Source organism: Meles meles, chromosome 18 (genome assembly GCF_922984935.1).
Source record: "Meles meles chromosome 18, mMelMel3.1 paternal haplotype, whole genome shotgun sequence".
In the NCBI taxonomy this organism is placed as follows: domain Eukaryota; kingdom Metazoa; phylum Chordata; class Mammalia; order Carnivora; family Mustelidae; genus Meles; species Meles meles.
In genome coordinates this window covers 2,228,281-2,243,556 of record NC_060083.1, presented here as the reverse complement: position 1 = coordinate 2,243,556, position 15,276 = coordinate 2,228,281, and the positions used below count along the sequence as shown (strand labels likewise).

Below are 15,276 nucleotides of genomic sequence, written 5' to 3'. Positions count from 1 at the left end.
GGAACGAAAGGAAAGGCAGCCCTGTCCTTGCCTCTGTAGCTCTTAGCCCCCGGGGAGGCAAAGCAGTACGTCAAGGCAGGGCGTGTTGGTGAGCACTGACATAACTGAACTGTCTGCAGTTTGCTGTCTCTCAGTGATCTGTCTCTGCTTTTCGGTGACTCGGAGGGCGCACAGGGTTTCGTAGCCTTCTGTAGATTTAAACAAGGTCTTACAAAGTCACGATCATCTTAACCATTTTTATTTCACTGTATACAGCGTATCACTGGGTTGTAGAGAAACGATTTTAAAAAGCCATGTACAGTTCTGCGTCTTGAGAGAAACTGACATTTAACATCTTTTATTGTGTTTGTCTTCTGAGCAGGAATCATTGACCTCACCAACATGCCTCCAGCGATTTTAGTGCCTCATCCGGGGGGAACAAGCACTCCTCCCATGGACAGAATCACGTATATTCCTGGAACGCAGATTACCTTCCCACCCAGGCCATACAACTCCGCGTCTATGTCTCCAGGTAACAGGCTGGTCACGGCCCTCTCTGGTACGACAGCGTCCCTGAGTGCTGACAGCGTTGTCTTGAAGTTTTGGGCACTTTCCCCCCATTTGGTCTGCTGAGGTTTGGTTGTTTTTTTTTTTTTTTTTTAAGATTTATTGGTTTTAGAGCGAGTGAGAGAGAGTGCACAGGGGGAGGAGCGGAGGGAGAGAGAGAACCTCCAGCGCACTTGGCTTGAGGTTGGATTCTGACACGGGGCTCGAGCCCACCACCCTGAGATCACGACCTGAGCTGAAATCAGGAGCGGCCGACTGAGCCACCCAGGCGCCCCTGCTCTGCTGTTTTCCACTTAATGTTTCGTGTAGTTCTTACATGCCATCCCTCACTGGATACATCAGAAATATCCCAAAAGCTTGTGTTAGGTGTCAGTTGCCATCCGAGACTCTTTAACAAACGGACTCCGTCTCAAGTTTGGAGCATTTTGAAACGTCTCCAGGCGCTAAAAATCTAACACCTGTTTGTACCTGACAGGTCCGTGTTCTTGTCTTTAAGTTGAAGATTTCTGTGTTTTACAGGACACTCGACGCACCTCGCCGCGGCCGCGAGCGCTGAGCGGGAGCGGGAGCGGGAGAAGGAGCGGGAGCGGATCGCCGCGGCCGCGTCCTCAGACCTCTACCTTCGGTCAGGTGAGCGGCGTGCTGTTGCTCGTGCTGCAGACACCGCTTGGTCATCGGTGGGACCGGGCGTCCGGCTTCCTGCCGCGGGGCGGGGCGGCGAGCGGATCCTAGATGCAGGAATCGGGAGACGGAAAGTAATCTCACACCCAAGTGATGTACACGTGAAAGTGCAGCACGTGAATTTTGAACAGGAAACAGGTTTTCCTGAGGAAGGCAGCGTTTTGATTTGGCCCCGCTGTTGGCTACAATCGGGCCTGAAGATACGGGGCGCAGAGCTCAGTAAAGCTGAAAGCAGCCCGAGCAGGGCCTCCCAGCCACGAAGACACGATGTGTTGTGGGGCTGGAGTCTGAGGAAGATGCCGTCCAGAGAGAAGGTTGGGTGACACTGGGCATTACAGGTGCTGCCACTTGGCAAGGAGGCCGGTGCCGTGCTGAGGGGCTGGAGGTGGGTTGGAGCCCCCGAGGGGCGTGGACTGGCGCCAGGAGGACAGCGAGGCCGTGTCTGCAGTTGCTGGTGGAGATGGTCGCTGCCGGGCAGGGCCGGCGGGAAGTGATGGCGATGCGGTAGCTGGAGGCTGGGGGCGGGGATGGGCCGAGACCCAGGCGGTCTGCACATTAGGGAAGGAGTTTCCCTGTGGGACATACTGGGACGTGTCTCTGGAACATCTGTTCTGACATGTGGATTGGCTTTTGCATTCTGCTCCTTCAGCGAAAGGAGACACTTGCTGTGTGCGTGTTGCCCCGCAGATCCGGGCCTTACGAGGAGAGACACGCTGGACACGGTGACCTAGGAGTCCCCTGCAAGGGTCGCGACTCTGGCTTGGCTGAGATTTCCAGGCGGCGGGGTGTGGGGAGAGGGTGGGTCAGTCTGTGGGCGGTTCCGCAGGGGCGCCAGAGGGGCGGCGGGGGCCGGAGGCTCGGTCAGAGAGGTGCGTGCGGGACTGAAGGGCAGGGGGCGGCAGGCGCTCGCGCTCACGCTCGCGGGGGCAAACGTTGACATCAAAGCGGTGGCAGTACAGAGCGGGGCCCAGAGCTGGTCTTCGTATTTGACCCAGTAACGGCATTGCCGAGGACGTGTGTGGAGCTCATCACTGGGCGCCAAGCCCGAAGACGCTGCGCTGAGCGTGGCGCGTGCAGTAAGACACGCGAGCGGCGGCGGGCGCTGCTCCCGCCTTAGCGTCGAGCCCCGGACGCCGATAATGAAAGCCCGGCTTCGGGCGGAAGCGTGACCCATTAATGAACAGCACGCAGGTTCCGGATGACACGATACCGTCTTCTGGTCCTCTAGAGCCACAGGCTTCTGTCAGCGGTTGTGTGCTCGGAAGGGAGAAAATGGCCCGGGCTGGGGGAGCAGGGCCGAGTGCGCCAGCCGCCAGCTCTCCTGAGGACTCGGACGAGGGGGCAGAGGAGTGTGAGGTCTTCCCGGCGAGCAGTGCTGACCAAGTCCGAGCTGTGGCTTTGCTGTGGGGCCGCCCAGGCCGGCGGACAAAACCGTGTCAGCTGCTGGCGAGCGTGGCTCGAGGAGCTGAGCCTCTGGGGGGCGCTTGCGGGGAGAGACCCTGCGCGGGGCAGCCCGTTGACCTCTGTCGACCGGAAGCCCTGCCGGGAACAGGAGGCGCTGACCGGGCTTCGTGCGTCGTGTGCGTCGTCCTTCCGGTGAAGGACAGGAAATGCGGCTGCGGTGCTGCGCTCGGGTTTCCAAAACCGCCGTCCACGTGTGGGCGGAGCCTGCCCTCAGCCCCGCCCCCCGCTGTGGGCCGACCCGCTGCGCGTGGTGGCTGCGCGTTGCTTTGTCCGGGCATCGAGGTGGGCCCTTGTCGCTTAAGTGGAAGTGACAGTAAATGATAGTTGACGGTTCTGTTCCGAGTTAAGGGTAGGGTGTTACTACGTCTTCGTTAAGAAACTCTCAGGGAACATATTTATCGAAAGGCCAAAAAGCAGCGTGTCAGGTTTCTTAGCATTTTCCTGTTCAGGAGTATTAGGAGGTGAACAGCCCCTGGACGTCGCTGTCTCCAGCTTCTTCCTTATGGCTTGTCTTGTCTTCTTTCTCTTCTGCTTTGTTTTCTCTCTTTGGGCCTTCACAGGCGCAGAACAGCCGGGCCGCCCCGGCAGTCATGGGTACGTCCGCTCCCCGTCCCCTTCGGTGAGAGCGCAGGAGACCATGCTGCAGCAGAGACCCAGCGTGTTCCAGGGAACCAATGGAACCAGCGTCATCACACCCTTGGATCCAAGCGCCCAGCTCCGAATCATGTAAGTGCCCGTGTGCGATTCGGCCGGCGAGAGCGGTCTCGGGCCCCTGCCTCACACCGTAAGTGCGGGACCGCGGCGGTTTGCTCACCCCCGGCCGCCCGACGCGTTTTGTCGTTGCAGCTGGTCCTGCCGCCGCCCGGCCCGCCCCCCGTAGAGCCCGCCCTTCACGGCCTTGTGTGTGGTTTGCTCTGTTCGCAGGCCGCTGCCCGCCGGGGGCCCGTCAATAAGCCAAGGCCTGCCGGCCTCCCGCTACAGCACCGCTGCGGACGCCCTGGCTGCCCTTGTGGACGCCGCAGCCTCTGCCCCCCAGATGGAGGTTTCCAAAACTAAAGAGAGTAAGCATGAAGCTTCCAGGTTAGAAGAAAATTTGAGGAGCAGGTCAGCAGCAGTTAGTGAGCAGCAGCAGCTAGAGCAGAAAAGCCTGGAGGCGGAGAAGAGACCCGTTCAGTGTCTGTACACTCCTGCAGCCTTTCCAAGTGGCAAGCCCCAGCCCCATTCCTCAGTAGTTTACTCTGAGGCTGGGAACGAGAAAGGGCCGCCTCCAAAGTCCAGATATGAGGAAGAGCTAAGGACCCGAGGGAAGACTACCATTACCGCAGCTAACTTCATAGACGTGATCATCACCCGGCAGATTGCCTCGGACAAGGATGCGAGGGAACGTGGCTCTCAAAGTTCAGACTCTTCTAGTAGCTGTATGTATCTCCGTCGGAGTTTCGCAATGTGCTGTCTGAGTAAAGAATTACTTTATCCCGTAGGTAAAGCAGAGCACTATGACGTAAAGGACATCCTGATCTGCGAGTAAATGTAACGGAAAGGTTTTGTGGATTAGTAGTGCAAAAATGTCTCTTCTGCGCTTTGTGGCGACTGTTTAAACTTCAGAATTTCTTAAGTATGCCTGTCAGAGTACTTCCCGTGAACACTCTGTGTCCTTTATGGAGGTAAAATTGCAGAGTAGACAGGGCAGAGCTCATGGTCAATTTTGGGCATCTGGAAGGTCAGAGAGGCTACCAAGGCCTCTTAAGCATTTTCCAAGACACAGATTTTTAAAAAGCGAGACCACCGTATTACTGGTCACTGGTATTTACGGTACACCTTTTCTGCAAGCTGGATCTTTAAAAATTTTTTTTCCATACATGTATTGGTCCTTTTTATTCCTTCTTTATGCATATGTCCTATTCTGTGCTCATTTTCTAAAACTGTTTTCATGCATTTCTTTTTTTTTTTTTAACTGTTTTTAAATTTTATTTTAATTCCAGAATAGTTAACATAGAGTGTCGTATTAGCTTCAGGCGTGTAACGTAGTCATTAGGCACTTCGGTACGTGACTTGGTACACGCTGTCATAAGTGTACCCTTCACCCCATCCCCGATTGCCCCAGCTCCCCTCTCCTCCCCTCCCTGAATGACCACCAGTTTGCCCTCTACCATTGCAAGTTGGTTAGTCATTTTGATGTCTGCCCGTTGAGTCCGTAAGAGTTCACAAATCTACAGTAAAACGCTGGCAGAATTAACAACTGCCTAAATTCTGTGTGGAATTCCTGAAGGCAGAATCGGGTATTTAAGCAAGTATCTGCCAATCCTTGAAGTGATTTAACCTTATGTGGGCATCTCTCTGTTGTGTTTATTAACGAAAATGAGGAGAGCTCGAGATTTCTTACGCATTAGCATGCAACGTGTCATTCTTTTCACCCCCGTGCCTACTTGTAACTTATTTGGGTAAATATCTACCCCGTGGCTGAGTTTGTTGGAAAGAAGGGTACAGATGAATAGTCTGCTGTGTAGACGGTCAGCTTCTGTTCGTCTGGGAGCGCGGACATCTGCAGGACAGACCCTACAGGTGCAGACTGTGCTAGCCAGGGAGGATGTCGTTGCAGGAGCAGGCCCCGAGGGAGGTCACCAGCACACCTGGTGACCCACCCAGCCTGTGGCTGACGGGATGCCGGGGCGCACGGCCCTCGTCTGACTAGCAGCCACTTTCAGCCGGCATCACAAACCGGACCAGCTCTAGGAGTCTGAAGGTCTGAAAATAGGTTTGTCGTCTGTTCTGAGTGGGGCTGTCGTTTTTACCACTAAGTGACGTGCACGAAGGCCACAGCTGTTCACCATTCCTCAGTGTGGTTTCCAGTTTTTCCCTTTAGGGCCTCCCTCTCCCCGAAGGTGAACACAGGTTAGCCTCAGACTTCCTAGTGACTGTATGTTGGTTGTGCTGAGGTTTAGGGTGCTGGGGACATAAACGGTGATGAATGCCAGTGGATACCCAAGTCGGAAGTGGTCTAAATTACTTTGAAAGTAGTTATTTATTTTAGTTCCCGAGAGATCATTTCTGTCCCAGTCACCGGGTTCCTGTCCTCCTGAGTATGCTGGACCCCCAGCGAATTACAGCTTGCATGGCCTGGTGAAGGTGTGGGGAGACAGGGCTGCTCAGTTGGGTCCAGGAGGATCTGGGTGGGAGCCCGGTCACAGAGCTCACTCCAGGCTTCTGGACCTGCGTGCAGGATCCACGATAGATGACGCTTGCTGATCCGGCCAGTGGAACAGGGACCCTTGGGCCGCTGGCAGTCTCCCCAGACTCGGCGGCCTGCAGAAGCCGTGTGCACTCTAAAGTCAGGGGGTTGCACGTGCCTGCCCTCCGCTGCATCGGCCTGCAGTCAGTTTTCCTGGGAACTTCCGCTTAGAGGGGCCTACCCTGACGTGGGCATCCTTTCTGGGGGGGGGGGGGGGGGCGGTGAATTTACTGCTTTTCGGACATCCCCTACCATTTCTGTGTTTTTCCACAGTGTAACAGTGCTGAGAAATCATTTGGAGTCATACTTTTTGTCTGCAGTAATCCGGTGATTTCTGAAAATTATTATATAACGTTATTTCATCTCTAGCTTTAAAGTCATCATGGTAATGAAGCAGCCGGGTACCCGACAGTTTTTCTGACGGCTGAGTGTCCCCCAGAATTGTAGTCACTGGAAATGGTGAGCTGTGGAGATCCACTCTGATTCGTTCGGCCTCCTCTGAGGAGTGTCCTGGGGGCAGCGCTCTCCAGCTCCTGGGAGAACGCTGCAGGCCTGTTCCTAGCCTGCCTCACCTCAGGGTCCTAGAGGCCACACAGTTCCAGAAAACCCTGGTCCCTACAGAGACTAGGAGCCTGAGGAAGACGCGCGGACCGCTGCTGCCAGTACCTTGAGCGGTGCTTGGTTTCTACCGCTGAACGTTTCGGAGGACAAAAACCAAAAATACGTGGATAGGTTTGAAGAGTTTGGACTTTTGCAACTTTGCACGGGATTCGTTTTAAAATGAGATTCTTTACTTTTCTTAAAGTGTCTTCTCATCGGTATGAAGCCGCCGGCGATGCTATTGAGGTGATCAGCCCCGCTAGCTCCCCGGCGCCGCCCCAGGAGAAGCTGCAGGCCTATCAGCCGGACGTGGCCAAGGCCAGTCAAGCGGAAGGTCTGTAGTTCTTAGCCACCGGCTGACCTGTTTTCGTATCTGCACCTGGTGTTTGCTTCTGATGATCTGTCTGGACCATGTGACCGAAGACCTGGTTTTGTTCGTTTTGGTTTAGAGTAATCGTTATAGGAGTCTGCTTCAGAGATGTGCAAAACTGCACTAATGGGAAGTTGGTTTTATTTTTTAATTTTATTTTTTTAAGATTTTATTTCTTTATTTGACAGACAGAGATCACAAGTAGGCAGAGAGGCAGACAGAGAGAGAGAGAAAAGGAAGCAGGCTCCCCGCTGAGCAGAGAGCCCGATGTGGGGCTCGATCCCAGGACTCCGGGATCGTGACCCGAGCTGAAGGCAGAGGCTTTAATCCACTGAGCCACCCTTGCACCCCTGGAAAGTTGGTTAAGCTTTGATTGATGACTCCTTTGTTTACATCTAATGATACAGGAAATAGTTGCTATTTTGTTTCCCCTCTGAACACTTTCACAGCACATTCTGTAATAGTTCTGATCTCTGTCAGTCAGTCCGTGGTTGTCCTCTTGAGACTAGGATCAGGAATTCTGGGTAGAGATGGGTCTCACACCCCTCGTGTGCGCTCCTCTGAGTCATGTTCCGTCTTTGATGAGTAAAAGGCCGGGGCATCCCCGAGTAAGACATCTGTCTGTCCCCCGTTAGGTGAAGCCACCAGACAGTATGAAGGACCATTACATCACTACCGACCCCAGCAGGAACCGCTGTCCCCACAACAGCAGCCGCCCGCCGCCTCACAGGCCGACGGGGTGGGCCAGGTGCCCAGGACCCACCGCCTGATCACACTTGCTGATCACATCTGTGTAAGTTGTTCATTAATTTTTCCTTTTTTGGTCAATGCAGAAGGCACACTTCACGGAGAGGGAATCATAAAAAAGATGTCCAGGTTTTTTATGCTACATTATTTGGCACGTCCTCAACGGATTTAACCAACTCCTTCTTTTTTCATTCACAGCAAATTATCACACAAGATTTTGCTAGAAATCAAGTTTCCTCACAGCCTCCCCAGCAGCCTCCCACTTCTACATTCCAAAATTCGCCATCTGCTCTGGTCTCCACACCTGTGCGGACTAAAACATCAAACCGTTACAGCCCAGAATCCCAGTCCCAGCCTGTCCACCATCAAAGACCAGGGTCAAGGGTCTCTCCAGAAAATCTTGTGGACAAAGCCAGGGGAAGGTACGGTTTTTATTTCAAACTTTATGGATATTTCCCAAGAGTAAAACAATGTTTAACTGTTACTCTTTATAGATCCCCTATAAGATAAGGGATTCATTACTCACACCTAAGATTGATTTACCTTCATTCCTTGGGAAATACAAATGAGGGTTTTCCCTCTGTATATTCTTAGAATGTTCACTGTCTGGGCAATTGGTATTATATCGTTTTAATGTCCATTCAACAGAAGTCAAGTTCTTCATCTTTCCATGGAGGGAGGTGATAAATACTATTTCAAGTTTGGTAAATCAAGAAAAGTTAAGATTTTTTAGAATTTTAGAGGTAACCACCAAAGAACTTGAAGAAAAATGGTCAGAAATGGGCACCTGTAAAAACTGGCTGGGGTCGATCGGGAAAGGAGGTGACAGGGCATGTGCCCACATGTAATCATATCCAGAGGTCACGGGTGCCTCTTAAGTGTGTAATCACTGAGCCCAAACCTTTTTTGGTCTGAACACTGTGTGTCTCTCGTACTGTTCGTACCAACATGGTCGCCAGAGGAAGACCATTAACCTGCAAAGAGCCGCTCAGCCCTCCAAGGGCACAGCTCGAGCCCGTCTGGACTCCCCTGACAAGCATTCGGGGTTCAGTCTGGTACTCCAGTCCTTTCTCCCTTAATGGGGGAAAGACCCGGTAGGCAGCGAAAGGCTGGAGCGCTCGCCAGAGCAGCGGCCACGGGCGGGAAGGCGGGGTGTGGTGCCAAAGCCACATAGTGGTGCGGGCCTCCTGGCGGAGCACGGGCTGTCCCCGTTTGGCTAGAAACCAGTGGCAGCCGACTTTCTGGTAACTGGGCGTATATAGTGAAAACCTCAGGCAACTTTTTCCCGATATAAATTAACAACTTTTATTCCTTCTCCTGAATGAAATAATGAGTGAATTAGTTTCTGTTTCGGGTAATTCGTAGATGGGCCGTAGGAGCACAATCTAATACTTTCTGTGGTATGATATTAGGCCTGGAAAATCCCCGGAGAGGAGTCACATCCCTTCCGAGTCCTACGAGCCCATCTCCCCGCCCCAGGTTCCAGTTGTGCATGAGAAACAGGACAGCATGCTGCTACTGTCTCAGAGAGGAGCAGAGCCCGCGGAACAGAGGTGAGAGGCCCGCTGTGCGTCCGGCCGGCAGCTCGTGTGTGTGTGTGTGTGTGTGTGTGTGTGTGCGTGTGTGCGCGCGCGCACATGTGTTACGTGCTTTTGGTTTTCCTGAAGTCAGTGCCTCTTCTCCCTTAAGCTTGTATGTCGGGATAGGAGTCCTGAAGGATCCTCTAGTCTCTGTTTTCCTGGTCATCTGATGCTACTGGATTTTAATGAAAAATTGTTAGTGGGGAAAAAAATTGGTCATTATTCTTCTTGAAATTCAAGCCTTTGTAGATCTGTTTTTTTAAAAAAACCCTTTTTGTCCATGTGGTCCAACCACAGTCTGAGTGCTTGGCATGTACCAAGACTTGCGGACTGTAGGTGGAAAGGAAGTAACTGCTTCCCATATTTTTTCTTACCTGTTCCTAACCTGACCCCTGTGAATTCTTAGATTTTTCTTCTCTCCGGATTAGCAGCCTTTGATTTGGCCCTGACCTGGTCTGCTTCCCCTAGAGCACTTTATCTAAAACTCGTGGACTCAAGCTCCAAGTCATTAGGATGGCATCTGAGTTCCTCTGAGCAGCTTCTTGCCACGCCTCGTTTCTGCCTTTCCACCCTTACTCTTCTCTTTGTCCACCACTTGCTGTCCCTGTAATGCCTTTCAGTCCCGCCAAGTTTTCTTGGCGATGTTCCGAGCGGTCAGTACAGGATTTGCCTGTGGTCAGATAAAGAGGGAGGGTCACACTGCGCAGTTGGTGCATTTCTTCCCGTGGGTTCTGGGCTGTTCCGCAGTGTACGTATTCATGGGCAGGCAGATAGGTGTTGGTACCTTTCAATGAAATGAAGAAAAAGCATTGTTGGAAAGGGGATGATGTTACATTTAATTATACGTTTACGTGTTTTTCCTTAAGTCTGTGAGTTTTTTGAGGACAGGGCCACATCTTCCTTATTTTTCTGTCGCATATTTGTCTCTCCTGATGTGTAGTAGGAATCCCTGAATTTGAATGAATCCATAGGACCAGATTAGGTCATCAGCAGCCTTCCGCCTGTTCTTGGCTGTCATCTCCGGCTCTAGCTAGATCACTGGTGGTCTTGAGCTGTTAAAGGAAAAGCTTGTTTAAAATGTGTTAGTGTAGGAAGTTGCGAATGGATTGTGAAATCTTTTACATGAAACAGCTCCTTTGGTGGGAGGCTTGAAATGATCCTGATGGAGGCGGTTTTATTTCAGCATTGTAGCTCTTCTGTCCACGTGTACAAGCTTTGATTGCTTAGGTACGGGCTCGCCATTCTATAGGCAAGTGGTGCTTGCCTATAGGCCGGTGTCCGTGCTGTTGGGCAGATGGCAGCGGGTGGGCTGTTTCTAAGTTTTCCTTTTAACATCATTTGCTGCTTATTCCGCCTTTGTTAAGAATCTCTGTCCTAGATTATCTCCATTCCTGTCCTGTTTTTATGCAAGTGCTGATGTGTGTGTTTGTGTCCTGAAATAGGATGTGGGGCTCTCACCACACACACGAGATGGGGAAGTGGTCGATTTCCCAAACACTGTGGACGTCCCCGGGGTTAGGGGCACATGACAAAACAGATCTAACGATAGACACGACTGTGTCCCCACAGGAATGATTCCCGCTCACCAGGGAGTATAAGCTACTTGCCTTCCTTCTTCACCAAGCTTGAAAACACGTCTCCCATGGTTAAATCAAAGAAGCAGGAGATTTTTCGTAAGTTGAACTGCTCTGGTGGAGGTGACTCTGATATGGGTAAGTGGGATTTCTTTCATGAGTCCCAGATAGAACCCGCACTGAGAATGCCCTCTCCGGTGTTGGGATTTCTTTCATGAGTCCCAGATAGAACCCGCACTGAGAATGCCCTCTCTGGTGTTGGGATTTCTTTCATGAGTCCCCGTAGAACTCACACTGAGAATGCGCTCTCCGATGTTGCCTCACGTGCATCCTTGAGTTTGCAGAATCCAGCCACATTGGATCTTCATTTCTTTGATTGCCCATTCGTGGCTTGCCTGCTAGACAGCAGGAACACGCTCTTGCTGAAGCTGCCCATTTTCTCTCTGAACATGTGCGGGGCCTGGGGAACTTCTCTTGGGGGGGGGGGGGGAGCGGGGAGGCGGATCCGCTCTCCAGTTTGTTGTTGTTGTTGTTGTTTTTATCACGGGTCTTAGTTTTATCCGTTTGGGCCTCCTCTACGTAATGTCTCCTCCGCCATTCGAAGACAAGACATGTCCTTCAAGTCTTCTCTCTGGAAACATCCGTTTCGTCCGCGGTTCCTCCCGTGCTTATCCCCAGCTCGTGCTCTCCACAGAAAACCACCTCATTTAGCTCCGCCTTCAGTAGGTTGTGCGTCGGGTAGTGAGATCTCCCCCAAGTGCATCCCTTACTATTAAGGGACTCTGGTAACCAGTACACAGTTCGGCTACAGTGCACTTAGTACCAGAATGAACATCAAGGTCTCTTCTAACGTGCTGCCCTTGAGCCGGCCCGTTCCCTTGCTGTACCTTTGTCGTTTCCGCGCCACGTACCGGCCGGGCACTCGGCTTGTGCTGTGCAGTCAACCTTGCTGCCCCGGCACAGTCTCGCTGGGTCTCGGTTGAGTCCTCCGGCCCTCATCTGCAGCCGTGATCAGTCCGCCACGCAGGGACAGAGAACGACGGCAAACAGCTCGAGTCCTATAGAGACAGACAGCGCTGGGGACTCGTAAGCACGGATAAGCTCCTTCCGTTCTCACAACAGCCCTACGCCCTGCAGTGTAGCGGTGTCCAGAGCGCAGATGAGGAAATGCAGGCGTCTAGGAAGCGGGGCGGGTCACCTGGCGAGTGTGTCTCGGGCTGTGGTCCCGCTCCTGTGTGCCGGCGGCCTTCCAGCGGCTCTGTGCCCGTGGGGGCACGCAGACCTTCCCTCTGGGGCAGCATGCACGCGTGCCCCGGACGCTAACCCGCGCTCTGTTCCTCGGCACTTGCTCGCTCGGGCCCGCTTCTCCATCTTTTTAAGCGCATCAGGGATGGCAGCGACAGTGGCCGGATCTGGGTCGGCCGCGTCTGCTCCGTTTCTGTGCTCTGTGCCGGCTCGCCTCCTGCCCCCATCACAGGACAGTGTGGGCCAGGAGCCCCAAACTGCCAGGTGGCTGTGTGTCCGGATCCGACCCTTTGTGATCCATAAAGGTGGATCCGAGAGAAGAAAGAACGAGCCCAGTGTCGGCTGTTGTTTGCGAACGGTCTTTTGAAGGGCAGCAAACCGTCTCAAAGAAAACATTTTCAAATACCGGCCGGCATTGCTGTCGGGCTTGCCGGTATCCTTTCCTTTAAAAAAAATCATTACAGCATTTTCCCATCTCATCACTGGTTTCATCTGTTACTTACGGTGGCTCAGACGTCACCGGCAAACATGTGCCGTGCCCGCCGTCGGATCCGAGGAGCCTGCCCGAGCACAGTTCCGAACTGTTTCCGCCTCGCGGCCTGCACTCCGCCTCTCTAGTCCGCGTCTGGCCATTTTAGTGGGAAAAAGCTTCTTGACAGGAAAGTGCCCCGTGACTTGAAGCAGCCTCCTTTATACTTCTGTCACCTGCTTCCCATGTCCCCAGGCAGCAGCGCTTTCGCTCGGTCATTGGGCAGTCAGGCACTGAGTCGAGTCCTGTGCTGGGCGCGTACAGAATGACAGATGGTGTCTAGTCTGGAAATGTGAAATGAAACGAGTACGTCCCTATAACACGCGGTAATGGTATGAGTGTCTTAAGGCAAGTAGGGACAAATTGCCGGAGGACTCTTTTGGCTGCCAGAAATGTTTTCCAGCGTGGAACGGGACAGTTAAGGAATTGTATGTAGGGTCCACTCCTTTTCTCTTTCTTTCCTTCAGATTATCCTTCCAGGTTTTCGTAATAGCATTGTATTTCAGCATGCTTTGTTTTATGATAAGGAATTGTATGTAGGGTCCAGTGGGCCGGTGGGTCCCCAGGGCACATTCAGTCATCCTGCGGAAACAGAATGGAGAGATCCAAGCTGTCAGCAGCCGAGACCACTTTGTTTCAAGTCCGCCTCTCAGTTCATTGTGCCTGGTGACTTTATTCTTCAAAAACTGTACGCTTGACCCCTTTCCTCTTCCGGACACGCTCTCTTCTCTCGCCTTTCAGACACTGCGTTCTCCCGTGTCTTTTTCCTTTGCTTCTCTGGCCACGTGTTTCGTCTCTTCAGCCGCTCGGTCTTGCTTTGCCTGGCCCCGGGATGCTGGCTTCCCAGTGTTCTGCTCATGCGATAAAATCCCTGAATCACGTCATCACTCTGGGAGCTTCAGCCGTGTGCTGAGAACTCCCGAACTTGTATCTGGACTTCGGCATTTTCTCCTGAGTTTTACTTACATACCTTTGCAGACTTCGTCTTCTCGAGTGTCTGGCTTCTGAAAAGTCTGACACTGTGACAGTCCACCTGTCCACGGGGAGAAGCCTGTCGCCCCGCCCCCTGCCACGCTTACCTCCGCGGTGGCTCGCTGTCGTTCTCTGGGCATCGTCCCCCGTACCTCGTCGAGGCTGGCTCCCAGACAGCTCACACATGCCACTCTCCCTTGCTCATTTCTGAGCAGGGGTCCTGTTCCCTCACGAGCGCACCCCTCTCTTTAAACAGGGGTCCCCACACTTTGATACCATCACAGGCCCCTGGACTGCAGGCCCCAGGACCCTAGCACCGTTACTGAGGCACCGAGGGGATTCTGTTGTGATGGCCTCAGGGGAACCACGCTGAACCGGGAGCTCCAGAAGTCAAGGATTTTAGCATTTTAAGCACAGAATCTTCGTATCCTCATTGGCTGAAAATGTGAAATTGTCTTTATCTGACCATTTTGATCAGTAAGAAGGTGATTTTATTATGATTCAAGCAGATAATTGTTCATTAAATACCTGTCCGACGAACGGACAAGCCCTATTTCACAGACTCCCGTGAGGACTGCGAGACTGTGTCTGTCACTTTCTATTTTTTCAGGTTCGGTTTCTTCGCCTAAGTGTCACCTGACGCCTAGTAGGGAGACGGTCCTGATTTTGTAAGCTTTTCCTGGAGATTTCTCTCCTCCTCCTGTTGCCAGTTCAAAGCTTCCCTAAGAAAGTTAGTTTTGAGGCACACACACCCCCGTCTCCAGAGCCCGGTCTCCTCTCCAGGGCAGGGTCCGTCCTGCTGCAGACGCGTCCCCAACACCACATGCTTCCCTGGGACCGCTTGCTTGGCCGCCCCCCTGCTCCCCGCAGGCTTCTCTCTCTCGCCAGTTCTCAGCATCAAGTCGGAGGTTGGGATGGAAACACCGTTTGTGTCCCAGATTCCTCCCGTTTCTGTGCTTTCTGTGTCGTTCCCAGGCTGCCTGCCTGTTGTCAGACTGCGCCAGCGACAAACAGATCACGGGCTCGTCCCGGGAAGTGACCGTAGTCCGCGGTGACCCACCGTTGGGAAACCCACAGTCACTTCCGCGCTCTTCCCCGCAGGGGCTGAGGTCAGGCCTCCTCAGACCGGCTCTCCTTGGCCGGGGTCACCTCAGGTCCAGGTGTCCTCCCAGCACGCTGGCCTCCTCGCCTCGCGTTTCTGCGGCAGCGCAGCGTCTCTTTCTGCCTCCGGCTCTGCTGCTGCTCTTGCTGTCTTCCTGCCTCCTCCGGTTTATTACCGTTTCTATTTAAAAAAAATAATTTCTTTCCCTTTGTTTTCATTTAATTGGTGAAAAATAAGGTTGAGGTCGTGGAGAATAAAAAGGTGAATTTTATCGGAGGGTGTGAGACTCTCTCTCGGCGCGTACGGTCGCTGCGCCTCCACTAACTCGAACGTTTGTTCACACACAGCGGCTGCCCAGCCGGGGACAGAGATCTTCAACCTGCCGGCGGTCACCTCGTCCGGTAAGTGGCGCGGGGCTGCCGCCCGGGCGGGACTCAGCACACCATGTCGCCAACCCACTGCACACCGGGGGGCCGCTCCACAATGCAAGAGTGAATGAAATCGTGTCATTTAGTCAGGGAGGTGACAGAGATAGTAGCAATAAAAAGGGATTGAGGGGCGCCTGGGTGGCTCAGTGGGTTAAGCCCCTGCTTTCAGCTCAGGTCATGATCCCAGGGTCCTGGGATCGAGCCCCACA

The 15,276-nt window shown here is 53.1% G+C and overlaps 1 protein-coding gene across 1 annotated transcript in view; it reads left to right on the top strand.

Annotated features, from left to right (window-relative positions):
• The window catches only part of NCOR1 (nuclear receptor corepressor 1), a 148,589-nt gene that overhangs the window by 128,326 nt on the left and 4,987 nt on the right, over window positions 1-15,276 (top strand). The window contains 10 exon segments of the mRNA XM_045984665.1: window positions 362-511; window positions 1,066-1,176; window positions 3,252-3,417; window positions 3,616-4,109; window positions 6,726-6,854; window positions 7,526-7,683; window positions 7,836-8,059; window positions 9,050-9,190; window positions 10,787-10,929; window positions 14,987-15,040. Of these exon segments, the coding sequence (XP_045840621.1) occupies window positions 362-511; window positions 1,066-1,176; window positions 3,252-3,417; window positions 3,616-4,109; window positions 6,726-6,854; window positions 7,526-7,683; window positions 7,836-8,059; window positions 9,050-9,190; window positions 10,787-10,929; window positions 14,987-15,040 (1,770 nt within the window).